The 26,378-nt window shown below is 32.5% G+C and overlaps 4 protein-coding genes and 1 pseudogene across 5 annotated transcripts; 2 read left to right on the top strand and 3 right to left on the bottom strand.

The window, feature by feature from the left end:
• The first annotated feature begins 221 nt into the window (after positions 1-221).
• Positions 222-3,215, top strand: LOC114371192 (nuclear speckle splicing regulatory protein 1-like). Its single transcript, XM_028328630.1, has 5 exons — positions 222-352; positions 870-1,044; positions 1,175-1,297; positions 2,125-2,343; positions 2,556-3,215. Exons 2-5 carry the CDS (start codon positions 889-891, stop codon positions 3,006-3,008), a joined length of 951 nt encoding a protein of 316 aa, XP_028184431.1. The 5' UTR covers positions 222-352; positions 870-888; the 3' UTR covers positions 3,009-3,215.
• A 1,614-nt stretch (positions 3,216-4,829) lies between these two features.
• On the top strand, positions 4,830-6,192 carry LOC114371193 (annotated as a pseudogene).
• A 718-nt stretch (positions 6,193-6,910) lies between these two features.
• Positions 6,911-11,470, bottom strand: LOC114371190 (aluminum-activated malate transporter 14-like). Of its 2 annotated transcripts, none has more exons than XM_028328628.1 (7): positions 11,137-11,470; positions 10,219-10,498; positions 9,969-10,109; positions 9,260-9,532; positions 9,024-9,148; positions 8,786-8,929; positions 6,911-7,775 (listed from the first exon to the last, which is right to left on the bottom strand). In XM_028328628.1, exons 2-7 carry the CDS (start codon positions 10,481-10,483, stop codon positions 7,149-7,151), a joined length of 1,575 nt encoding a protein of 524 aa, XP_028184429.1. In that variant the 5' UTR covers positions 10,484-10,498; positions 11,137-11,470; the 3' UTR covers positions 6,911-7,148. The 2 variants fall into 2 exon arrangements, with proteins under 2 accessions (XP_028184429.1, XP_028184428.1); XM_028328627.1 differs by having other exon boundaries at positions 10,219-10,634; positions 11,137-11,469.
• Positions 11,471-14,056: 2,586 nt separating this feature from the next.
• On the bottom strand, positions 14,057-17,807 carry LOC114371191 (aluminum-activated malate transporter 12-like). Its single transcript, XM_028328629.1, has 6 exons — positions 17,201-17,807; positions 16,958-17,098; positions 16,396-16,668; positions 16,128-16,252; positions 15,898-16,041; positions 14,057-14,877 (listed from the first exon to the last, which is right to left on the bottom strand). Exons 1-6 carry the CDS (start codon positions 17,472-17,474, stop codon positions 14,326-14,328), a joined length of 1,509 nt encoding a protein of 502 aa, XP_028184430.1. The 5' UTR covers positions 17,475-17,807; the 3' UTR covers positions 14,057-14,325.
• Positions 17,808-20,725: 2,918 nt separating this feature from the next.
• LOC114371023 (aluminum-activated malate transporter 12-like) lies at positions 20,726-24,869 on the bottom strand. The gene is made up of 6 exons (XM_028328425.1): positions 24,487-24,869; positions 24,233-24,373; positions 22,587-22,859; positions 22,268-22,389; positions 22,033-22,176; positions 20,726-21,572 (listed from the first exon to the last, which is right to left on the bottom strand). Exons 1-6 carry the CDS (start codon positions 24,767-24,769, stop codon positions 20,988-20,990), a joined length of 1,548 nt encoding a protein of 515 aa, XP_028184226.1. The 5' UTR covers positions 24,770-24,869; the 3' UTR covers positions 20,726-20,987.
• Positions 24,870-26,378: the final 1,509 nt, after the last annotated feature.

Below are 26,378 nucleotides of genomic sequence, written 5' to 3'. Positions count from 1 at the left end.
GGTGAGAATAACATCTCACCAAATTTTACTATTTTAGCCCAACTCTTCAAGGGTGGATGGGCCAAACAAACCGGCCGATTGAGTATTGACTTTTAAAATAAAGGCCTTTTGTCTATAAATTTGTTCTACACTTAATATTTTTTTTAATTTTTAAAAATTATCCCTACTAATAAATATAATTCAAAGGAAAAATGTAATAATGTATTTTTTTAATATATAAATTTTATATAACCACAATAAAAAAACAAAAAATATTACATTTTCCCCTTTCTACTAGAGTGGAGAACGTGGGAGACGCAACCCCTTCCGTGACCTCCGCGTCATCGTCGCCGGTGAATTGATTCACGGGCAGGTAATGTTACCCTTTGAAGATTCGTAATCTTGTTTTGTCTAAATTTTAAGGGGGCATAATTGCAACTTCAGACTTACCTGGAAAACCTAATAGTAACCATGATTAAATCAAATACATGTAGAAAAAACTCTCAAGTTAGTTGCAATTTGATTTTCCTAAGATGAGCTTGCCAGTTAGTGAAGTCCTTTGTAGGTGATTACAGTTTTATCTCAGTGATTATAATTGTTGTTTACACTGGGCATTATTGGTCATCGTGATTATAATTGTTGTTTACACTCAGTGTTATCAATGCCGGAAGGCCACAATTCCGCGCCATACATGTATAAAGTCTAATAGTAACCATGATTAAATCAAATACATGTAGAAAAAACTCTCTAGTTAGTTGCAATTTGATTTTCCTAAGATGAGCTTGCCAGTTAGTGAAGTCCTTTGTAGGTGATTACAGTTTTCTGCATTGATTTAAAATTAAATTCGAATGATACACACAAGTAATGCTTCACTTTGTGTCAAACTGCAGTGAAGAATCTGGGTGAAAAATGAGCAAGTATGGCTTGAACCTTAGGCCGCCTAAGCCAAAGAAGCAGCCGCCAAGGCCTTCCCTCGCCAACCCTTTTGGCTTTAATGAAGATGATGAGAATGATGTTGAGAGAGAAATTGCTCTCCAGGCTAGCAAGAATAAACGTCTCAAGGAAGTATGTTGATCTTGCTGTAGTAATTTCCTTGGTGTTTTGATACTTTTAAACCGGTGTTTATTATTGTGACTGTTGTATTTGTTTGTTTATGTTATAATCTCACTTTCCATTTGGTTTTTCCTTTTTTAAGGTTGAGGAGCAGCAAAAGAAAGCCCTGGAGGAAGATCCATCTGTATTTGATTATGATGGAGTCTATGACCAAATGAAAGAGAAAGTTGCTCGTCCATTGGTACAAGATCGTGAAGAGAGAAAGGTATGGTTGCAGTTCTAATAATCTTTTCTTAATTACAATCAAACAACCATTGTGTTGTTTTTACAACTGTATTGAATCATATAAATATAATGAGAAACTGAGAATCTCTGCCAACTTACATCATAATTATGATGACTCTGGGATTAGCAACATATAGATACACTGTCGTACCTTTCTTTTCTTTTGTTTTTTTGGATAAAAAATTCCTTTTATTTATTTAAAATTTAAAATAGTTGGTTTGTGCTAAGATAGCGATGAAATCCTTATACATTTTGTTATCAGATAACTTTCTGTTGGGTTGTCTTCGATATATCATGAGTAATCTATGTGTTTTATGTTACAAAAATTTGCAAGTACCCTTTTGTTGTTTTGATAGGGTAGTGACATATGACAAAGGACATGGCAGATGTCACAATGACACCGAAAAAACCTAGATATAAGGAGGCATATATACAGATGATAGATTGGTAGATCATCAAGTAGAGCATATGGAATCATAATTAAAATATTCATGATGTGTTATGAGATTGTGAGATTTTAAGATTACTGTATAAAGGTGTTAGTGTCAATCTGGGTATTGGTGTTTGACATGTATAGACACAACTTCTCTCAAGGTGTGGAAGCTCCATTATCAACACATTGCTAGAATAGCGAAAATGTTGATAGTGGCTTTCAAATAGGCTATGTGCGAATTCCTTTTTAATATTTTGTTTAAATTTATTTTCTTGTTTTACTTTTGTGAGAGATAGTGTTGAAATTGGCTCATTTTGGGTTATTTTATAAATGACATTGGTACTCATCATCAACCTTTAATCATTGCAATGCAGCCAAAATACATCCAAAATCTGATTAAAAAAGCAAAAGAGCGAGAGCAGTATCGTGAGATTGTTTATGAGAAAAAGATTGCCAAAGAGAGAAGCAAAGATGACCATCTGTATGCTGACAAAGACAAATTTATTACTGAAGCATATAGAAAGAAGCTTGCTGAACGAGAGAGACAAATGGAGCTAGAACGACTGCGTGAACTCCAAGAGGAAAGAGATGATGTATGCTTCTGTTCTTTATTATTTTTATCATGTTTTCATATCTCTTCTGGTTGTCAACCTAGATTAGTAATGGATTTTAAAAGTTTTCCTTTCTTCTTCATTTTAGTGTATATTTTAAATTTTTTTAATTAACCTGACCTGCTTGTTTATGGTGTAATTCCTATCCCTCTATTTTAAATTATTGACATATTTTGTATTTAATATTTGCATAGGTTACCAAGAAGAAGGACTTTTTGCTTGATTTTTATGCTAACCTAGATAAAAATGTTGCTTATGGCGCGAAAGATGCTGAAGCAAGGAAACGTGAAAATCAGGCTGAGCATAGAGTTCCAGAGACCCATGAGGGAGTGAGCCTTGCATCAAATGAGCACGAAAATTGTAATGTGTCAGAGGAAGTGCAACATTCATTGGGCAACTCAAGTTCACCAGCGGGGTCCCCAAGAGTAAAGCTTGAGGAGGATCAGGGTGAAGCTTCTAATCCTTCTGATAGAAGTTTCAATCCCTTGGAAACGAAGCCAAATCCTGAGGCTTCTATGGAAGAAAAGGGTTCAGCTGAACTGCCATCAGATTCTCAACCAAAGCCCGATCATCACAAAAGAAGTCAAGATGCTGTGGCTGCAGCAAAAGAGCGCTTTCTGGCACGTAAGAAAGCAAAGGAACAATGAAATTTTTCCTGCCCTTGTTCAGATGCCTGGTGGTTCATTTGGTCTTTAGTTTTTCGTCCTTAATCTAATATCCATGAACCTTGCTTCAATGCCAAATAGCTTTATCTGTGAAAATGTCATAGAATGAACTGGAATACTGTGTTACTATATTTAATTTGGTGTCAATTAATTCATAATTAGGGATGACAAGGCGGGCGGATTTGACTATCTTCCTCCCTGCAAATGGCAGTACAGTACGGATTCAGGTTTATAAAAGGCAGGTGTGAAAAAATGAAACTTAACCGTATCTCATTAGATTTTATCAGGTTCAAGGAAATTCATGGAAAATTTATCTACAGTATTTTTTTTAAAAAATTTAGTTTGTTAGATATACTTTAAATAAATGATAGATTAAGTCAATAATTATATTTTAACTAATTATAAAAAAAATTAGAAAATAGTTACAAATTATGTATAATTATAAAATTACATACAAGCATATAATTATATTATTAATAATTATAAATATATACACATCCGGATGGGTATGGGAGCGAGACGAGAATGACATCCAATATCGACTCTGATCCTGATTTCGGTCAAAGTGGGATTTCTCCTTCAAAGTCGGGCGGGTCAAATGGGTATTCACCTGTTTGATTTTTGTTGTTATGCTTATTTGTAATTCAGTTCATTTGATCATAAACCTTTTCAAATATAAAATTCATTTTAATCTGGCATTGGTTTGAATAAAATGTGGATATCACTCTATCCCACTAATCAGAAGTCCCAATTCCTAACAAAAGACGTAACTAATTGATGTCTTAGTTTTACTCTTGCCCCCCATAATTCTTCTTATAATGGTTATTTTTTATATTCACTAAAAATAAACTCTACAAAAGAAAAGATCTACTCTTCTCTAATTGAAAGTGTACACGAGTTTGTTTAATTTGCTAGCTGATTTGAAAAGTATTGTTTTTTGAATGGGCATATTTGTAAATTTTATCATTAAAATTTTATTATTTTATAAATTTTAACACCTAAGTTTTATTTTTGTGCATTTTACCACTCAATTTTCATGATTTTGTGAATTTTACCACTCAAGTTTTTTTTCTCATGAATTTTACCATCAAACTTTTAAAATTTTGTAAATTTTACCATCCAAATTTTTATGTTTGTATATTTTATCATCAATCAGTTGTAGTTATAATCAATGTAAAATATTATTTTTTTACATCGGTTATAATTACAACTGATGTTAAAAGTTAAAATAATTTGTATTTTTGTGTATGATGTTAAAATGCATAAAAATTGAAAATATGAGTGGTAAAATTTTCCATAATAAAACTTAGGTAGTAAAATTTATAAAATAATAAAAATTGAGTGGTATAATTTATAATTAAGCCTTTTGAATTCAATAAATTGATTATTATTGAAGTAAACACGAACGCATGATAATATGACCGACCCATAAAATTCAATTTTCAAGTTCATTTGAGATAACTCATTTTAATCTTATTAACCACATTCTTAACTCTTTTTTTGCTAATCCTCCTTTATATGGAAAAAGAGACTCTGACTAATTCGAAGTTCGATCAAGAGGTAACTAAAGTCTAACAAAATTATTTTTGTCAAGTATCAAACTCGACATTCTTAACTCTTTAAACTCACTCAAATAATTTTAATTTGATTTTTATTTATGCATTATATCACATTTAGACACCATAATGATGCAATAATAAATTACTGAATTGGAATGTAAAAGTAATGCTCTGTTCTTCTTCTAAGTGATCAAGTATATATGGAATTATAAATTAAGTAGAAGAAATGTGTGTGACCTATTTTTAAGTTTTGATCTCATATTGTGGTGATGAAATATTTCTCTCAGCCAATAATTGGGTATGGAGTATGTAAAGTGTTGGATTCTAAACACCCAGACTTCAAAAAAGATGACTAAGTGTGGAGAGTTACGAAATGGGAAGAGTACAGTATCATCAAGACCGATAGCCTCTTCAAAATTGACCATACAGATGTTCCTCTTTCCTATTATACTGGACTTCTTGGTAAATGACTTGACACCATTATGCTTTCATATTCATAACTGGATAGCTTAGCTTATGCAAATGACAATTCTTTTACTTGTAGGTATGCCTGGTATGACTGCTTATGCAGGTTTCTATGAAGTTGGGGTCCCTAAGAAAGGAGATTATGTGTTTATATCTTCAGCATTTGGTGCAGTTGGCCAACTTGTTGGGCAACTAGCAAAATTGATGGGCTGCTATGTTGTTGGAAGTGCTGGAAGTAAAGATAAGGTAGAGATATTGCATGCAACCTAGAGCAATTTGCCTCTATCTAGTTTGAACAACAACAACCTCAGTTAACTGTTCTGTTTTTGGTTTAAATAAGGTTGAAATTTTGAAGAATAAGTTCGGGTTTGATGGGGCTTTTAATAACAAGGAGGAACAAGACCTGGATGCAACTTTGAAGAGGTGAGTACATAATAATTGCCTTAATTGGCACTTAACATATCCTTAGAGACAAATATTAAATTTAATTATCCTAATAAACTGTTGTAATTGATATTTCACAAGATAAGGAAATCAATTTTCTCAACTAATTAAATTTGGAATTGTTTTATTAGTGAGCCAGAATGCTAAACATATTAAATGCTGTTGGTTTAAATGGTGATAGGTACTTTCCTGAAGGCATTGACATATACTTTGACAATGTTGGGGGAGACATGCTTGAGGCAGCCCTTCTTAACATGAGAAGGCGTGGACGAATTGCAGTGGCCGGAATGATCTCACAGTATGATCTTGATGAGCCTCAAGAACTTAGTGAATATCATATACAAGCAGATCAAAGTAGAAGCCTTCACAGTTTATGATTACTATCACCTCTATCCTAAATTCTTGGATACTGTTTTGCCTTACATTAGGGAAGGGAAGATAACATATGTTGAAGGCATAGCTGAGGGTCTTGAGAACGGTCCAGCTGCACTAGAAGCAATGTTCCAAGGCCGCAGTGCTGGCAAACAAGTGGTTATACTTGCTCATGAATAATTTAGTACAACCTTACTGTTTGATCTTTCAATTCATTTTGGTTGTGTTTGTAACTCTCATTTTGAGAGGTTGTTTGATTAATAAACAACGTGGTATCATGTTTAACCATCTTTTAATAATTTATAAGCGCGATTATTAAGCTGTCATGTCAATCTTTTAGTTTATATATTACTTTATCATGTTTATATTTTTGTTAAATTAACTTTATATTTTAATCAATTGTATTTATAACAAATGTATATGATGAATTTCATTCTATTATATATAGACATTATTTTTATTTTATTTTTGGAAAAAATGATGCTTGTATAACAAACTGTATAATAATTTATATAACTTCAAGAGAGAAAGAGAAAATAGAGACATAGATTTAAAAAGTAATAAATGATTTGACACGTAATAGACACAAAAAATTGTTATGTGTATAACATCTCTATTTTCTTTTATCTGAAATAACAAAATAAAATAGAAAGAATTCCTTTCGGCCTTCCTTTTTGTTGGGTCTTTCAATTATTTTATTTACGTTTTACGTCTTCCCTTACACACAGTTTTGATACATATAAGAATTTTATGTAAAGTCCACATCATTTATCACCTTTATCTATTTTCTCTTCCTTGTACCCATCTAAAAAAACATTATTAAATGAGTTTATATTAAAATTTAATCTTAGTTGCAGACCATGTTTAAGAGTGAGTTGAAGTGAGGCAGTGAATTTTTTATTCAACAAGTGGCGTGTTTGTCTTACCACTTTGAACTCATAACCTTTATATATATGATCTTTAATTTATTTTCAACTTACAATGGTGAGATTTGTTCTCCAAACAATCCTAAAAAATCCATAAGCTAAATCAAAGCAATTAAGCTAGCTATAATAAACCAAGGAACTGACTTTGCAATTCAAGGTAATTGTTGTGGAAGCATTTTGCGTGCACTCTTCTCCATGTAAGAAGACGAGAAAGGTTCTTTTACATACACACAGGAATGTATGCATGCATACATGAATGTAGGCATGTAACTGTGATCATGGGATAATAAACACCAACTGCAAGGAAGAATATGCTCCAGTACTTCCTTTGGATTCTATACTAGTACTATTACTAACTACTCTGCTCCATGAGAAGGCAAGTCATTCTGAGCTCTATTCATGTTTGGTTTTTCGCAAGTGACAACAATCTCATCACCTTGGAACTCTTTAAAGTGTGCTACTAGGCCCAACTCATAAACTTCAACCATAACATGATCCAGTTTAGCCACCATCTCTACAAGCAAAGAAGTGAAAGCAGCAAAGGGTAATGCTTCTGAGAACTCAAGGCTAATGATTGCACTCGCAGTCATACTCATTTGTGGCCTTAAAACCTTCCTTTTCAGTTCACGAGAGTGCTCCACGGATTGCCTTAAACGCGGGGTAGAAGAACAGTTCCCGAGACTTGTAAATGAGAATTTGGTGTCCTCTTCAAGCTTTTGGTCAGGATGTGGAAGTGGAATTGCTTGAACTGCGGTTTTAAGGGTTCGAGTTCGACCATTCCTCAAGCCAAGTACAAGTTGTGGTTGGGATTTCAAGGCATTGTCCAGGTCTTGTAATGCTTCATTGAGATTGTTTGAGAGTGTTTGAGGGGAGAATTGACGATTGTTCCTTATGCTGTTGGCCAGTTCCCTTAATACATTTGACACTTCCTCTCCAAGTCTCATGCAAGAATCTTTGTACAGGGTACTAATTGACTTTGGTGTCTTAAGAATCAATCAAATGTTAATAAATAAATAAGTCGATGGAATATATTATAAAATCATGATAACGAGCATCAAATAAGAAGTTGCATTTTGTAGTCTTAAATGTACTTTTAGTCATCCTATTATTATTGAAATTTGATTTTGGCCCCATATTTTTTTTTTGCCGGATTTTAGTTCCCAACTATTTTAATTATGTAGTTTTGATCCATTTGTTAACTTGACATCTTACAAACCAAGAGAGTGTCATGTCAGCATAGATGTACTAGTAGTAGAGTATCATGTCATCATTCTCATTAAATATTGAATGTCAAGTTAATAAATAAAGCAAAATTACACAATTAAAATAGTTAGGGGACCAAATTCACCCCCCAAAACTTTGCAGACCAAAATTGAACTTCAACAATAACAAGGAAATAAAAATAAAATTAAGTCTACTATTCCGATAATTATAGAGATGCTACTAAAAGAATAATGATTGCTATACAAAATGATATTTCTAGTGATTCTTATCTATGTGCTGTTGACAGATAATTCAGGTCCAGGAGTTCAATGATGGACATAATAGAAGCAATTTTTGAGGGAAAGAAAACATGAACTGGCATAATGACCTAGATCAACTAGTAAGTTCTTTTTATTTGAATAGAATTGTCACAAGCATCATCTGTATGAATTATGCTTTAATTCACTTAGAGTTAAATGAAAGATAACAATAGAGAGTTTAGAAATGCAGCTACCAGCTTGCATCATGAAAGTCACTGGATTAAGATCTGATATAAGCATTTCATAGAAGTTTCATAGCCCTCTCAAATGTTATGATGTTTCAGACAGTGTGTTCTGCATAATTTTAAGATGTATTTACGTTTTTTAGGGAATGATAATCTTTTGATTTACATTTCTCTTTTGGGTTGAAAGTTAAGTCAATAGAAAGCAGAAGCACATTTAAGTTAATTTTGGCATTATACAAACTCATTTCTAAGTTATTTTGTTTTCTAAACTATTTGATTTAGTACCTGAATTTCAGACTGTAGACATCCATGTAGTGCTACAACAGTGTAACCGAATTGGCGAAGAGCAGCTCCCACTCTTGTATATTGATGCCACGGAAATTTGTGGCAATATCTTGAGAATCTTGGTTCCCAGCTTGCTTGTGATGCCTGTTTTCCACACAACAATTCCACATATGAACTTCCATCACAAAGTACTAGTTTTTGACATGTTTCGCAGAACAAGAAAGGGGCCCCGAGTTACCAGTGTTTCATCTTTTGCTTTGGAATCTAAAACAGCCTTGTAACCTTCGTAAATTGGATCCTCCGATGAATCATCATCTTCAGTTTCTTCTTTTGCAGACTCATAAAAATATTCCCTGACACAGACTGCATGATTCTTTAGACCATCAACGATAGTATATAAATCAAAGGGCTAAAGCAACATTTTCATATTTAACAAATAATCTTCAACGGTTCTTTGTTTTGCACTTTAATTACCTTGTATAGAGTTGGCTAAGCCTTCAAGCTTTGATATGGTGTTCTTGTGGAGGTCTTCCCCTGACCAGTTTGGAAATACTAATATGGTCATCACAAGACATAGGCCACATCCTATGGCAATGGTGTATATCCGATCTCTTGCAAAGTCCCAGATATAATCAACACGGTAGCTTGATACAGTTATCAAATTAAAGGTTAGAAGAAAGATCAGAACACCATAGTCATAATTCTTCTTGATATTGGGAATGAACCTCACATAAGTAGTTAGTGCTCCTGCCCACCAAAAGTGAAACTATGGCTCAGGAAAACATTTGGTAACACCAGTCACAGGACAGAAAATTTGATTACAAGTTCTTTGCTTTTGAGGATAATAAAAATTACAAACATGGGACAAGGATTAACACATTCCCACTTAAATGGTAAGTTCGATGGTTTTGGCATGTGACTCTAAAGGTTTGATGTCTCATGTTTTACATATCAATTGATTTTCTCTTAAAATTTCAACAATTAGATACTTTTTTGGCATGCACTATATGGATATATGAGGCAGGACAAAGAAACAGCATAAATAATTAACCACAGATTCAGAAAAAAACTATAGAAAAGTTTATCTCTATTTTGGTAATTCTCCAAAAGCCTTTTCATATTATTTTTGAAGTACAAAGAAAATTTCTTTCATGATAACAATAGACTAATAGTATATGCTTACCTATCATAAAAACTGCAATACCAATGTATACTGCTTGAAAAATCCGACCAGGGGCATCTGCAAAATACTTAATAAGAAATGCCAATGATCCTGCTGAGAGAGTCCCTATTCCTCTATTTAGTCCTTTGCATAATGTTGCCCCTGCAATCAGAGGAAAACCAAAAGGAAAAAAGGAATGGATCCATCAATACCTATTGACTTACGAGGCTATGATCCAAAAACAAAAACAATGCCAATGAGATAGCCTCACCTACAGTGAACTCCATCACCACAACCACAGTCATGACAGCCCACAAAGCATTTTTCCCTATCCCTTTGAACAATGGCTCCAACAAAAATAACAAAGAAACTAGTACCAAAGCCACACCGACTTTCATAGAATGAACCACCCTTCTTGGATCCTCTTTGCCAACCTTCCATATTGCCTTCCTTGCCAAACCAGGAAATCTCTTCAACTTATCAGCATAGCTATAAATATATCTCATTTTCGTAGAGCTTGTATTGGTTTCAGCCATTAAAACTTTCAAATCCTGAACCAGTTTCAATTACTGAGTATAACAATTGTTGGAAATCCCACGTGAACTAGTGATATGACCGGTTTCGTAAGATTGAGTGAGGCTCAAACCCAAATGCTAAGATGATATCGTAGCCTATCCCAGCGATCGACTAGTGATATGAGATTGGAGATCAAGATCAAACGTCAAAGAAAGACGATTGAAGATTTAAGATCAAGAACAAGGATACCATCCGAATAAATCTAAAACTAGGGAAAAACTGAAATGTTGATGTTACGATGAGATGATGCAGGGAATTTCTATTTATATCCCAAGAGAATTCCCAAAAAAAACTAAAGATGCTCTTATAACTAACTAACTGTCACGAATTTCTGTCAAAAAAACAAAAAAAAAAGTCACCAATTAACTATACACGTGTAATATTAATTAGTATTAATGTTTCAGATATGATCGAGAGTATGTTGTGTTTTTAGCTTAAAAGCTTTCACAAAGTGACAGGGAACAAGTAATAAAGACGGTAGGAAAACTTTATTTATTTATTTTTTCCTCTTAATTAATATGGATGCAGATAGTTCCAGCCGTTTGGATGGTGCAATCCAGTGTGATTATAAAAGAGAAAGAGACAGAGTCAATGTTCAGTGGAGAAAACCAACCTCACAGAAACTGCTTGTCTTGTTATCTTATTGGTGAAGGTGCTGACCAGAAGCTTGTAGATATCATACAGGCTGAATAAGTTTCTCCATAAATAAATATAACAAGAAATAATAAAATAAGTTTTTCTACAAGTTTGAATTAGCTTGGCTTATCTGTTTTTTTGTTTTTATTTTCACTAACACAAGAAATACAGGAAATTGTAGTTGAAAATATGTTTGTTTTAATTTTTGAAAACATTTGGAGAGAAAATAGGTTGAAAACAGAAAACAATAATTTGTTGTTTTCAATTGAAAAGCAGCGTCACGGTAAAAACTTGTTAGCACCCCCTCAACAACCTCTCTTAGACCATCTTCAATCCTCGTTTTGGATCACGTTCAGTAAAAATCTCCTTCTCCTGTTGCACAGACCAATCGTTCTTAGACCGCGTTCCCCTAATCAAATTTTCATTTTTTTTTTATATTTTAAAAATAGAAGATATCAAATCAAAATAAACATTTTTTAAAATCGGAAAATAAAAATAGAAAATATTATCTTAAAGTTCTAAAAAGCTGGAATATTTTTTTTTTTTATCAAACCACTCGTTAAATTAATTAAGACACAGGGTTAAGGTTCGAGGTTGAACAAACATTAACCAATAATATAAATAATTTTTTTTAGAAGAATAACAATATATATATATATATATATATAATTAAATAATAGATAAAATAATAATAAGTAAATATGATATTGTAACTTTATAACTTTAAAAATATTATTATATCTTCTTAATACTCAAAATACGCATAAAAATTTAATAAGATGTTGACTAAGTTATTTATTCAAATAGATTTTTAAACTTATGTTGAAAGAGATCATCCTTAAATAAATTTTAATTCATTGATTGTTAAATTCTAACAAAAAAATGAGATTCACTAAAATAACACAACCCTTGGTCTTTTGAACAAATTAATTGTGTACCATAAATTAGGATTTGAGTTTAAATTTCACTTCTCATTATAAAGATTGTGAATCAACTAAAAATGATTTTAAATATAATTTTTTAATTAATTATTATAAAAGTTAATAATCTTATAATAAGTTAATAATCTTATAATGCATGACAATCCAAAATTATATAATAATAAAAAAATATAATATATGAAATTTAATTAAATTTATAGCATATTATGACATTTTGATTCATGGTCCTCATATAAACTCCTCCTATATTTGTTTTTAACCCGCCAACATGAGACTTGTTCTTCAACACTTTCAACTCTTGGCCGCCTTATGGGCTTCCTTTTTAGTTGGGCAAAAATGCCTTTGGCTTAAATTTAAATGAAAAAACGCGCACCCAGCATCCTTACTCTTCTTCTTCTTCTCTACTATCCTGGTTTTCTGCTTGTTTGTGGCTCTCCTCCGTGCATCTTCTTCTCCATCTGTTGGTGCCGTTTTCGAGCTACATTTTTGTGCTTTTCCGCCTCGAGGTAAGTATCATTTTCCTCCCTGTTAATGGCGTTTGATTTCATGTTTTTGGCCTGGTTATTGTTGTAGGTTAGAGGATGTAGGTTATAGAAATGGATGTAGTTCATCCGTAGTAGGGAAAATAGGAATAAGATGTAGTTTTACACATACAGATGTACTTCATCCATATGTGTTAATGAATTTGTAACGTTCATACAGATGAAGTTCAACCGTAAGTGTAACTTCATCCGTATGAGTCATACAGATGAACTACATTCGTATGTTGTACTTCGTACTTATGGATGTACTTCATCCGTATACAATTTATAGATGTAGTTCATCCGTAGGTTGTACTTCGTACATACGAATGTACTTCATTCGTATGCAACTTATGGATTTACTTCATTCGTATGTAAAAAAATTCAGATCTACTAGAACACCAGTTATCCAGAAAAGTCAAAAAATGTGTACCTTTACTGAAATAAAACCAACACCGGTAACACTTTCACTTCCATTGAACTGCTACCTCTCTCAACAATGCAAAACGACCACCAATGGAAGAAACCGGACCACAATGATAAAAACAAGCATTAAACACAAAAAACCACTAGCAATACTAGTGCCATTTAAAAGAAAAACAACGAGGGACATTTTTGTCATTTTTTAAATAAATTAGGTGCATCGGTAATAGTGTTGGGTGTACCTAGCAACACCCTTCTTTTACTTGTATTTTTATTCACGTTTTAGGCCTTTCCTTACATTCGAGTTTTGATGCCATAAAATCTTTGTAAAATCCGAGTGAAAGAGAAAGTTAATGAGCTTTGATTTTGATTTTTTATTTTTTTCATCTCCTCTTTCTTTTACATTCATTTTACATCCCTTTCTCTTTCTATCTTTCTTTTTTTTTCTTTTTTTCTATCTCATTTTTTTTTATTTTCTCTTCCTTTCACTCATATAAAAAAATATTATTGAATGAACTTATATTAAAATTTAGGTGCAGACCTTGTTTAAGAGTAAGGTAGTAAATTTGTAATTAAGTGCACAGAAACCAAATTTCAAAAAACGCTCAATAAATTATATCAAAAAGCACTCAATTTTTAATTATATAAAAAACATTTGTCTTACTCCTTTCAGCGCATAACTAGAAATGTAAGTGGTGTCTATTGAGTTGAGTTTAATCTAATTTATATTTCAACTCTCAATTAAACATAATTATCTTGGGTTGATTGATTCATTTTTTATTTATTTATTTTCCTGTTAACAACATAATCCAACTCAACCCATCCAATATTAAATAGATTGGATTGAGTAATTATATTAAAAAAATAGAAAATAAAATAAAGAAATCAGGAAAAAAAGGAAAGTGGACCCCAACTTGCTTCGACTCCTACTCTTAACCCTGACATAATATTTTTATTTATTTTTAACTTAATGGTGAGATTTGTTCTCCAAAGAGTCCTGAAATCCTTAAGCTAAAATTGTAAAATCATATACCTAGATGTATATATGTTATTCTTCCGTAATCCGTATGCACAAGGCTCGTGAGAAATCTTAACAAAAGCATAGGAGCTCACTTTGCACTTGAGGGTAATAATTGTTGTGGAAGCATTTTACGTACATCTTTTCCATGTAAAAAGACGAGCAAGTTCCTTTACATACACACACGAATGTATGCATGCATGCATCTATGTACTCATGTAACTCTGCTAATATCTCTCATTGCTCCCTATGGACTCTACCAACTACTCTGCTCCATAAGAAGGCAAGCCATTCTGAGCTATAATCATTTTTGATTTCTCGAAAGTCACTACAATCTCATCATCTTCTTTGAACTCTCTAAAGTGTGCCATCCGACCCAACTCTTCAACTTCAACCATAACATGATCCAGTTTAGCCACCATCTCTAAAAGCAAAGAAGTGAAAGCAGCAAAGGGTAATGCCTCTGAGAATTCAAGGCTAATGATGGCACTCTTACTCAGTTGCGGCCTTAAAACCTTCTTTCGTGGTGAAAAAAAATCATTCTTAACACTCGATAATGAGGTTCTTGCTGCTGCTGTGTCCTCAGCTTCAAGCTTTTGAACTCGACCATTCCTTGAGCCTAGTACAAGTTGTGGTTGGGATTTTAAGGCATTGTCCAGGTCTTGTAATGCTTCATTTAGATTGTTTGAGAGTGTTTGAGTGGAGAATTGACTATTGTTCCTTATGCTGTTGGCCAGTTCCCTTAATACTTTTGACACTTCCTCTCCAAGTCTCATGCAAGAGTCTTTGTACAGGGCACGGATTGACTTTGGTGTCTTAAGAATCAAATGTTAATAAATAAATAAGTCAATGGAATATATATATATATATATATATATATATATATATATAATAAAATCATGATAATAAGCATCAAATTAGAAGTTGCATTTATAGGCTTAATCCTCTTATTATTGTTTTTTAATTATTCAACAAAGGTCTTGATCGAGCTATGATTGAAATATCAAATGACTCTCAAAGCAATGGAAACGGTCATGTGATTCATGAAATATCAAACAATTTTAGTGCAGTGCAAGGGAGTGTCGCGTTTGCTAATGTGACAATGCAGTAGAATGTCTTACTCATATTTTCATTAAATATTGAATGTTAAGTTAATAAATAAATCCAAACACAATTAAAATAGTAGGGGACCAAATTTGTACAAAAAAGAAATATGGAGACAAAAATTGAATTTTAACAATATATTAAGTCTACTATTCCGATAATTATAAAAGATGCTAGCTAAAAGAATAATGATTGCTAGACAAAATGGTCTTGAATATTATTTAGATCCAGGTATCCAGTGATTGTTATCCATGTGCTATCAATAACATGACAGATCATAATCCAGGTTCTGGAGTTCAATGATGGACATAACGGAAGCAAGTGGAAGCAATTTTTGAGGGAAAGAAAACATGAGGTGGCATAATGGCCTAGATCAACTAGTAAGTTGTTTTAATTTGAAAAAAAAAATTGTCACAACCATCATTTGTATGATTTAATTTACTTAGAGTTAAGTGAAAGATAACAACAGCAAAATTAGAAATGCAGCTACCAGCTTGTATCACGAAACTCACTCGATTAAGATCTGTTATAAGCATTTCTTAGAAGTTTCATAGCCCTCTCAAATGTTTTGATGCTTCGAGCAGGGTTCAGGATACTTTTAAGATATATTTACGTTTTTGAGGGTAGAAAGAAGAAGCACATTAAAATTAATTTTTAAGTAAATTTTGACATTATACAAACTCTTTTTTAAGTTAATATTTTTATTTCCAAAAACTATTTGATTTTAGTACCTGAATTTCAGACCGTAGACATCCATGTAATGCTACAACAGTGTAACTGAATTGGCGGAGAGCAGCTCCCACTCTTGCATATTGATGCCATGGGATTCTGTGGCAATATCTTGAGCATCTTGGTTCCCAGCTTGCTTGTAATGCCTGTTCAATTCCATACACATCAACTTGTATCACAAAGCACTAATTTCTGACATGTTTCACTAAACAATAAAGTAGCACTGAGTTACCAGTGTTTCATCGTTTGCTTTGGAGTCTAAAACAGCCTTGTAACCTTCGTAAATTGGATCCTCCGATGAATCATCATCTTCAGTTGCTTCTTTTGCAGAATCATAAAAATATTCCCTGACACAGACTGCATGATTCTTTAGACCATCAATGATAGTATATAGATCAAAGGGCTAAAGCAACAATTTCATATTTAACATAATCTTCAACAGTTCTTTGTTTAACAAAAACTGATCTAGCATTCTATCTTTAAAACTTCACTTTAGTTACCTTGTATAGAGTTGGCTAAGCCTTCAAGCTTTGATATAGTGTTGTTGTGGAGATCTTCTCCTGACCAATTTGGAAATACTAATATGCTCATCACAAGACATAGGCCACAACCTATGGCAATGGTGGACATGCGATCTTTTGCAATGTTCCAGACATTATCAATGCGGTAGCTTGATACAGTTATCAAATTAAAGGTCAGGAGAAAGATCAGAACACCATAGTCATAATTCTTCTTGATATAGGGGATGAACCTCACATAAGTAGTCATTGCTCCTGCCAACCAAAAGTGAAACGGGTTTGACATGTGACTCTAAATGTTTGTGCTTTGTATGATAGACACAAGTTTTACATGTCAATTGGTTTGTCTTAAAATTTCAACAAATAGATACTTTTGTGGCATGGCACTATATGGATAAGAAACAGGAAATTAATTCACCAGAATACAGAAAAAAACTATAACAGAAGAGGTTATCTCTATTTTGGTAATTCTCCGAAAGCCTTTCAATTTTTTTTTTAAACTACAAAGCAAGTTTCTTTCATGACTATGATAGTAAAGGCTTACCTAACATAAAAACTGCAACACCGATGAAAACTGCTCGAAAAATCCGACCTGGGGCATCTGCAACATACTCAATAAGAAATGCCAATGATCCTGCTAAAAGAGTCCCTAATCCTCTATTTAGTCCTTTGGATAATGTTGCCCCTGCAATAAGAGGCAAAACCAAAATGATGAAAAAAACGGATTCTTCAGTACCTATTGAATCTATGATCTAAAAGCAAAACCATGTCACAGAGATAGCCTTACCTACAGTGAACTCCATAACCACAACCACAGTCATAACAGCCCACATAGCATTTTTCCCAATCCCTTTGAACAATGGCTCCATCAGATACAGCAAAGAAACTAGTGTCAAAGCCATGCCAACTTTCAAAGCATGAACCACCCTTCTTGGATCCTCTTTGCCAACCTTCCATGTTGCCCTCCTTGCCCAACCAGGAAAACTTTTCACCTTATCGGCAAAACTATAAACATACCTCAATTGGCTAGAGCTTTTGTTACTAGTATTGGTTTCAGCCATTGAAACTTCCAAAGCCTGAATCAGCTTTAATATCTGAACAGAATAATCATTAATGTTTCAGATATGATCAAGGGTATGTTATGTTACGTTTAGCTTAAAAGCTTTCACAAGATGACAAGGAACAAGTAATAAAGACAATAGGGAAACTTTATTTTTCCCCCTCTTAATGATGGGACTAATTATAATATGGATGCAGATAGTTCCAGCCGTTTTGCTGGTGCAATCCAGTGTGGTTATAAAAGAGAATAGAAGGTGGTAGCTTTCACAGGTACTTAGAGTCAATGTTCAGTGGAGAAAACCAAACCTTACAGAAACGGGTTGTTATCATATTGGTGAAGGTGGTGACCGGAAGCTTATATAACAATAGAAAAAAATTTCAAAAAAAAAAAAAAACAAGATAGAATTATGAGTGACACATTCTCTGCCACATTTTTTAAAACTTATTATTATTGAATAAAATTTATTAAAAATCACAAAATTTTATAATTTTATGAATATAATTTCTTATTTGAGCTCCTCTTATAATTATATAATTTTTTTTGAAAAAATTTAACTAGAAAATGAAAAGTATGTTAAAAAAAAATCGTTAAAGGGTGAGTTACTAATACCTGTCTCTCTCTCTCGAGTCTCAATATAAATAAGTTGTAACAGGACATGTGGCACCTTGTTATGGGTGACTTCTCAATATGTTCTCTCCCATGTTACTCTATGTTTTCCGTATTCATTGTTCAGCATAGAATTGTCTAGACTAACGTGGACGGCTAACATGGCACAAGAAATTTAGTGCTATAATATTGGTTAATTTAGAAATTGACAACGGCTGATATCTACTTTTTGAGTTGCAAGTACAGTTGTAATCCTATGTATGCATGTTGGTATTTTATCATACTTAAATCAAAAGTGAAGCTAACCTGCTTATCTTTGGAAAAAAGAAGATATAAATTAAACATTTTGTAGGATGGCTGGTTAAAAGCTTAAAGCTTTCTTAAATTGAGCATCTAAATTAGAGGATTGGGCTGCATTAAATTCTTCCTAGCTTGGAGTTGAGTAGAAGTATAACACGTCTTGTTGAGAAATATTCACATTTAAAGTGAGATATAATAAGATTTTCTCCTATTGAAAACAGCATGAAGGAAAAGAAAAATTATGGTAGCACTTGGTTAAGTGTTTTTTTTTTCTGAAAATAGTTTTTATTTTCAAATTTTTAAGATTTAAAAAATATATTTATTTTGATTTATAAAACAAATATTTATCATGTTGTTATCGCGTTTTCAGTTCTTCTAATGAAAACATTTATTTGTTGTTTTCAATTTTAAGTGTATTTTTAAAAATATTTTCAAAGAAAATATTTTCTAAATTTTAATCAAATATATTTTTTCCTTTTATTTTCTGTTTTCTAAATTTGTTCTATGTGGACAATCTAAACTAGATCTAGAGCTTTAATTGATTTTAGTATTAAATAATGACAATTCTTTATTGAAAAAAAAAATAAGTTCTTATTATGTAAACTTTGATAAACGCTGAATATCCAAGTAGGCTTTTAAAATTGATAATACTTTTCGGATGATCTCAAACTTTGCAATTGTTATTCTGTCCAATAAAATCTTAGAACTTTTTACCTATAAATAATTTACTTGTTACTTGTATATAGATTTCTAAAACTCTTCTCTTTTATCCCCCACTCTCTTGTTCTATTCATACCTAATTTTTCTTATTTTTTATTGTTTATATAGAATGATAGGATGTAGTTTTCTATAGCCAGAAAAAGAAATGAAATTTGCATCGATCTTCAAAACAAAATGAAAAAATGTATAGAGATAAAATATAGAATATAGGAAAAAGAAAAAAAAATAGTCATTAAATAAAGTAATTGAACTTATAAATAGATAAATAGATTACCCCTGTTGAGGTGCTTTTTTTTTTTAATGTTTCTTATTATTTTTTATTTTATTATCATTTCTTTTTAATCTAAACTAGATCTAGAGCTTTAATTGATTTTCGTATTAAATAATGTCCTTGACAGAAAACACACTTTCAGGTGATTGTCCGACAAAATTGTATTTCTGAATAATCTTTTGCGTTTACTCGTTATTGTTGCTTAGGAACGTATTATAATCGCTTTAAAGTTATGACTTGATATTCATTTTTGGTTAGTGGCCACTGTAACTCACCTACCATGATTTTTATTTTCAGTGAAAACTTGGGGAGTTACAATGGTTGATTAAAAAAAAATATATGTATCTAACTATAATAAGTTAATAACCAATATAATTGTTTTTTTTTACTGCTTAACCGATATAATTCTTAAAATTTACATCAATGATTTTTTTCTTATTGTTATTCTTTTTTTTTTTTAAGCAAACCTGCATTACAAATATAGCCAACCAGATTAGCTGTAATATGTGGATTAAAATTTCGCTGAATGCCAAATAAACTCCGTACGTGTGATAAAAAAAATTCAATGCAATTAGTGAAATCCAGTGGGGAGGCAAACTGGCAAAGAAAGCTAGTTAAAAAGGGAGAAGTGGTGCCTTTATTTTTATTTTAACACAAAGCTACAACTTATTTAATCCATGGGCCGAAGGAATCATGTTACGCGTTAATGGGCCGACAAGCAGTTACAGCCTGTTTAGGTGGCTCTAGTCCGGCAATTACTTCCTGCACCTGTTATTTTTGCTTCCTGTGCCGCGGAAAATAGTAAAGTTAGTACTTTTGTGACATAAAATAAAAGTCAAAAAAGGCATTTGGTAAAATCTACATCCATATATGCTAGGCTTGTAAATTGGTTCAAAGGCAGAAACTTTTACAATGAAATTCAATGCTTAAACTCAAATCTCTGATTATAAATAACCGTCCATTTGATCAGTTTTAGCATCTCATCCAAGAGACAAAACATGAGATTGCTCAAAGTATTTTTCCTAATTCATAGAGATGTGTATTATCCTATTATGAGACTAGGGAGTGTAATTATTCTCTGGTATTTAAAGAGAAGTTGTAATTTTTCTCCACTCAATAAAAATATTTCTTTAATTTTATCTTATAATTTTTCCCTTATCAATTGAGAATTTTTCACATTAAAATATTGTGTCTCAATCTATATTTTTCTCAAATTTATTTTTACCAATAAGATATTACTATGTTACTCTCCTATCATAACTCAAACCTTATTAGACATTATTACATGAACTAACCACTCGTTTATAAAGAAGTCATAGATCAAAAACTAACTATTAAGAAGGAAGGATATGGGGTGATTTCAACATTCATGCATTCTACTGAATCAATTGAGATTCTTTGACACACAAATTGTTACGTTGTGATTAAAACGTCTGCTAATAAAATTATTAGCTTTTGATCACATTTATGCTTTAAGAAGACCTAAAACTAAACAACTGCTATACCCACATATGCCTTATTCACGCACTTAAACACTTAACTCTGCTGGTGGGATGATAACAACATGAAACGCTGAGGGAGAATATGTATATATACTCCCATAACAATCCAAGTGGATTAATCTAATGCATAAGAAGGCAAGTCATTGTTAGCTACTTTTGGTCTCTCACAAGTCACAACAATCTCATCTTCATCTCTGAACTCTCTAAAGCGTGACAATTTGGCCAAGTCCTCAACTGCATCTATAACATGATCCAGCTTTGCCACCATTTCCACAAGCATAGAAGTGAAAGCAGCAAAAGGCAGTGCTTCTGAGAACTCAAGGCTAGTCATCGCAATCTTACTCATCAGTGGCTTCAAAACCTTCTTGTGTCCCTCCATTGACATTTCACCAGAATGCTCTTTGGATTTATATTCAAACATGGAAGAACAATCACTCCTAACACTTGAAAATGAGACTTTAGTGTCTTCTTCAGGATGTGTGGTTCCACCAAACTTCTTTGAGCCTAGGAAGAGTTGTGGTTGGGATTTCAAGTCATCGTTGAGGTTTTGTAGAGCTTCATTGAGATTATCAGAGAGTACTTGAGGGGAGAATTGACGTTTGTCCCTTATGCTGTTGGCCAGTTCCCTTAGTGCTTTAGACACTTCTTCTGCAAGTTTGATGCAAGAGTCTTTGTATAGGGCTCGAATCGACCCCGGTGTCTTATTTCATGTAAAGATGAAAGCATATATCAATACTTTATGAACATAGCAAAAAAATAATAATAATAGGGGTTATTCCGACCTATTATTGCAAAGATGTTAGCCAAAAGAATAATGTTGTTGACATTTTCATTTTTTATTGATAGACCTAACTCACGAGAAATTATTATATGGACTGAAATTATATGGTCCTAGCCAATATCCGTGTGTCACATTGTTAAGTTTTTTTTGGAAATTGGATAAGACTGGATGGTTGTAGATCATATAATAATTTCTGCTCATTCATAGGTTTCAAGATATATATTTGTTCTCTTCTATTTATATAAAAGTGATTCATAAGAAACCAGAAACATTTTTTCTTGTTACAAGAATAGTCTCTTTTGACATCGATCATGTATATAACATTTTCTAAGTGTAATTCCTTTTTTTTTTTCTAAACTAGTTGATTGAGATATAGTACCTGAATTTCAGACAGCAGACACCCATGTAGGGCAACAACAGTGTAACTAAACTGGCGAAGAGTAGTTCCCACTTTTGTATATTGCCTCCATGGGATTCTGTGCCAATACCTTGACCATCTTGGCTCCCAGCTTGCTTGTAATGCCTGTTTAATTGCACGTCCATATCAGAACTTCTGCCACAAAAAGCACTCATTTTGTACATTCTTTAACTTCACAAGGAAAGCGCACAGTTACCAGTGTTTCATCTTTAGCTCTGGAATCTAGAACAGCCTTGTAACCTTTGTAAATAAGATCCTCAGTTGAATCATCTTGAGTTTCTTGATTTTCAGAATCATGAAAATATCTCACTACACAAGCTGCATGATTGTTTGGACCATCAATGATATATACCAAGACAATAGAACTACATATACATTGTAGCATTCCATTGTAACCTTTTCTATGTTCATAATTAAATAGTGTATTATTCATCAATTTATTTTGTTTTCACAAACTTGAGTACTGTTCTTTAACATAAGGCAGAATACCTTGAAATTAAGTTCAGATTAATTACCTTCTATAGAGTTGGCTAGACCTTCGAGCTTTGATATGGTGGAATTATGGAGGTCTTCCCCTGACCAGTTTGGGAAAACCAATAGGCTCATTACAAGACATAGGCCACCACCTATAGCAATGGTGGCTATACGATCTTTTGCAATTTCCCACACATTATCAACACGGTAACTTGACACAGTTATCAAATTGAAAGTCAAGAGAAATATCATAACACCATAGTCATAATTCTTCTTGATATGGGGGATGAATCTCACATAAGTAGTCGTAGCTCCTGCCAACCAAAAATAATGTCTCAGCAAAACATTAGGGAAACTTCAATTACAGGACAAAATACTTGATTACAAGTTCTTTACTTTTTGAAGATGAGGATTACAAGTTATAACATACATGAGGAGAAAAAACTTGACTACAAGTTCTCAATTTGTAAAGGAGGATTTTCTTTTTAGACTATAGGCATGTTTTCTCAATTTTCCTATCTCAATTTGTTTGAATGATAGACTGGAATGTTTTATTCTGTTTTTTCATTTTTTACTTTCCTTTTTCAATACAAAATTATTACGTTATTTTTAATATATTTTCTATTTTCAAAGATTTGTACAGAAAAAACAAAAAAATATTTTTGGTTTTTTTTTTACAGTTTTTTGAAAACATGAAAAGGTTGAAAATAAGATGAATTTGTGGTTATGGTTAAAAGATAAAAATAGAAAATAAAAATAAAAGTAAAGGAGACCTAAGCAATCTGGGAATGAGGTTTATTTTTTTTATTTTTTTTTGGTCCTTTGGTTTCTTATGGGATTTTCTGACTGGAGGTTCATCTCAGCTTTTGTGAAAGTTGGATTCCGTTTTTCAGTTGGGCTTGGGCCTGCAAGGAATGATTCAGATTCGTCCATGATTTACCATTTTACCGTATTAATGGCCAAATTTTCTCATGTTATTGTTTTTAATATTTTTTTTTGTTTTTATTTTATCAATCATTTCTAAGGATTTCATAAATATTTTTTATTGAAAATTATAATGAGATATATTAATAACGTTAAATAATATAATTGTTTTTGATTTAATATATTTTCCGTCTCTAAACATTTTGGGTTTTTATTTTTAGTTCTTAATCTAAATTTTAATCGGGTAAAATTTCTCAACTTATTTTTTTTTACCACTTTTAGTGTCAGTTGTTAAGTCACAACATTAAGTTACCATTATTATCATTCTTTAATTTACTGGATTAAAGTTTGTTTCTTTTCTATAATTTGGACATGATTAAAACACTATGTTTATTTTTTATATGAAATGAAGAAAAATAAATGAACTTAACTAGCACCTGTAATTAATGTAAAATTAGGTATTTTATTTATATTTAAAAATCTAAAAAGAGTGTATGATGATTGTATAATCATATGCAATTGTGCTATTTTATGCGTAAAGAAATCTTAAGAATACTTTCTAACACACTCCTGCTACTGTTATGAAGTGCATATTGTTTAGCTGTCGGTTTTAGTTCGAACTCCATGCTATCCTGAATTTGATGCATGACTAGATTTGCTTCCTCAATTTTTTTGGTAATTCACCAAGAAACACATTACCCTTTAAAACGATTAAACTACAAGCAAAGATTCTTTCACTTAATAAGTGGTGATACTTAATTACCTAAAACAAAAACTGCAGCACCAATGAAAACAGCTTGAAAAACCCGACCAGCGATGTCTGCAATATACTCAACAAGAAATGCCAATGATCCTGCCAGCAGAGTCCCCAACCCTCTATTCAGTCCTTTGCCTAATGTTGCTCCTGCAATATACATAAGCAAAAAGGATGATGTATATATACATATACGTTTACGTTTAGAGTTTGATTATGCCTGGACTGAGAAATGAGTATAGCTATTAGCTAGCTAGCCTTACCAACAGTAAACTCCATCACCACAACCACAGTGAGAACAGCTGACATGGCATTTTGTCCAATCCCTCTGAACAAAGGCTTTATTAGATACAGCAAAGAAACTAGTGTCAAAGCCAGGCCCACTTTCAAAGAATGGACCACCCTTCTTGGATCCTCTTTCCCTACTTTCACTGCTGTTCTCCATGCCAAACCTGAATATCTTTTCACTTTCTCACCAACACTATTCATATTCTTCCAAATCCAATGCCTTCTGTTGTTACTTGCAAAATAATTGCTTTCAGCCATTTGAAATTAACTTTCAAGCCTGAATCAGCTGTGAGTAAGATAATCTAACCCTTAGCCGTTTCAGTTATGATCTAGAGGATGCTTGTAACGTTTAGCTTAAAAAGCATGCACAAGGTGACAAGGAACAAAGAGTATTAAATACTGTGGGGAAACTTCTTGTTAATTCCTTCGATCGATGATAAGGATTGTTAGATATATCTGGATACAGACAATTCCAGCTCCCCTAGTGTTTACAAAGAGAAAGGGAATAAGTTGGTAGCTTTCATAGGTACTTAATTATTAGAATACGTGGAGAAAACCAGCTTCACAGTAACCTGCAGAAGCATATATAAATAAAAAGGGTGTTTTGTCTTTGGTTATCATGGTGCACCATCTTCTAGAGGATCCAACAATATGTGTAGTACCGCCTTAAATCCTGTGCTTGACTTGTTTGTTGTCAAATAGAATTATTTAGACTTGCGTGGACGGTTTTAAATCCTGACATATCATAGAAGGCTTAATGCTAGAGTTAATTTTGAAGTTGACAATAGCTGGTATCTGCGCTTGAGTATTAGTACCAGTACTCTAACAAGCTATCTTGTCGTTTATTCTTTTAAAAATAGTTTGCTAGCAATGTGGTGAAGGTTCACTTTTCTTCAATTTTTAGTTTGAGTAATAAATATTTTTGGCACTTCAACAGTGGAAATACATTATTGACACCTATCCCTTTCTCTTTATTTTTCTTTTTAAATCACATATAATATTTATACTTCTCTCTTTTTTATCTTTCTCTTTCAGGTGTAGATTAGTATTTTTTTTATTATTATCAGTATGAAAGAATGTAGATTAGCATTTGAGTGTCCAGAGGTCATTTTTGTTCTAATTTCTTGACATGCAATACAACTTGGTTGTTGGGCTTATATTAATTATAATCAATGTAGCTAGAAATCTCACTTGTAATAGCAGTTATCTGTAAAAAAAGGACAATAATCACTGAATGTCAAAATAAACAACGTAAGTAATTAGATATAGGGTAACGAATGATCGCACTTGAAAGTTTCAACTTGAAAGTTTCAAGTGGGATTATTCTTCACTGTAATTTCTAACAGAAAAATATAGGGAGCGTTTTGTCTTTCGTTGTTGCAGGGACATATGGTGCACCTTCTTATAGGGGATGTGCTCTTGGACCAAAAACACTGAAATTCGAGCCACCACGAAGCCAACAACCCGTGGTAATAGTCTGATAGACTCTCCCCACCTGTTGGGTCAGGTTCGAGACATTAGCCGCGGTCTCCTCAACCCATGTTATGCAACCTACTTGTTTTAACATTGTTATATTAGAAAGTTTATTTAGTCTTTTTTTTTTTTTGAAAGGGAAAGTTTATTTAGTTATTCTGTCATTTGTTGAACATTTCTTGTACTGAAAAATGTTTTTTTTTTCATTTAGAAAAGGCACAATAAAAAGTAAAAACAATCCTTAATTTCTTCAATTTAATCCTTCAAACTCTTAAAAGAATCATTCACTTTCCTCATTTATAGAAAAAGGCAATTTAACTTTGAGATATCGTGTTAATAAAAAAATTGTAAGAGACAAATTGACCAAAGTGAAATGGAGTTTCACTCGGTTACC

This window comes from Glycine soja, chromosome 10 (genome assembly GCF_004193775.1).
Source record: "Glycine soja cultivar W05 chromosome 10, ASM419377v2, whole genome shotgun sequence".
In the NCBI taxonomy this organism is placed as follows: domain Eukaryota; kingdom Viridiplantae; phylum Streptophyta; class Magnoliopsida; order Fabales; family Fabaceae; genus Glycine; species Glycine soja.
Note: the sequence above shows the minus strand (reverse complement) of the source record. Positions and strands in the feature narration are given on the sequence as shown.

Coding starts and splice junctions, on each gene's coding strand:
- LOC114371192 (XM_028328630.1), top strand. CDS start 889: ATGAGCAAGTATGGCTTGAACCTTAGGCCGCCTAAGCCAAAGAAGCAG. Junction 1,298..2,124: donor AAGATCGTGAAGAGAGAAAG/GTATGGTTGCAG, acceptor ATTGCAATGCAG/CCAAAATACATCCAAAATCT. Junction 2,344..2,555: donor TCCAAGAGGAAAGAGATGAT/GTATGCTTCTGT, acceptor ATATTTGCATAG/GTTACCAAGAAGAAGGACTT.
- LOC114371191 (XM_028328629.1), bottom strand. CDS start 17,474: ATGGCTGAAACCAATACTAGTAACAAAAGCTCTAGCCAATTGAGGTAT. Junction 17,099..17,200: donor GGTTATGGAGTTCACTGTAG/GTAAGGCTATCT, acceptor CTCTTATTGCAG/GGGCAACATTATCCAAAGGA. Junction 16,669..16,957: donor TGTTGCAGTTTTTATGTTAG/GTAAGCCTTTAC, acceptor TTTGGTTGGCAG/GAGCAATGACTACTTATGTG.
- LOC114371190 (XM_028328628.1), bottom strand. CDS start 10,483: ATGGCTGAAACCAATACAAGCTCTACGAAAATGAGATATATTTATAGC. Junction 10,110..10,218: donor GGTGATGGAGTTCACTGTAG/GTGAGGCTATCT, acceptor CTCTGATTGCAG/GGGCAACATTATGCAAAGGA. Junction 9,533..9,968: donor TATTGCAGTTTTTATGATAG/GTAAGCATATAC, acceptor TTTGGTGGGCAG/GAGCACTAACTACTTATGTG.
- LOC114371023 (XM_028328425.1), bottom strand. CDS start 24,769: ATGGCTGAAAGCAATTATTTTGCAAGTAACAACAGAAGGCATTGGATT. Junction 22,390..22,586: donor TCTAGCCAACTCTATAGAAG/GTAATTAATCTG, acceptor ACAATCATGCAG/CTTGTGTAGTGAGATATTTT. Junction 22,177..22,267: donor GAGCTAAAGATGAAACACTG/GTAACTGTGCGC, acceptor GCAATTAAACAG/GCATTACAAGCAAGCTGGGA.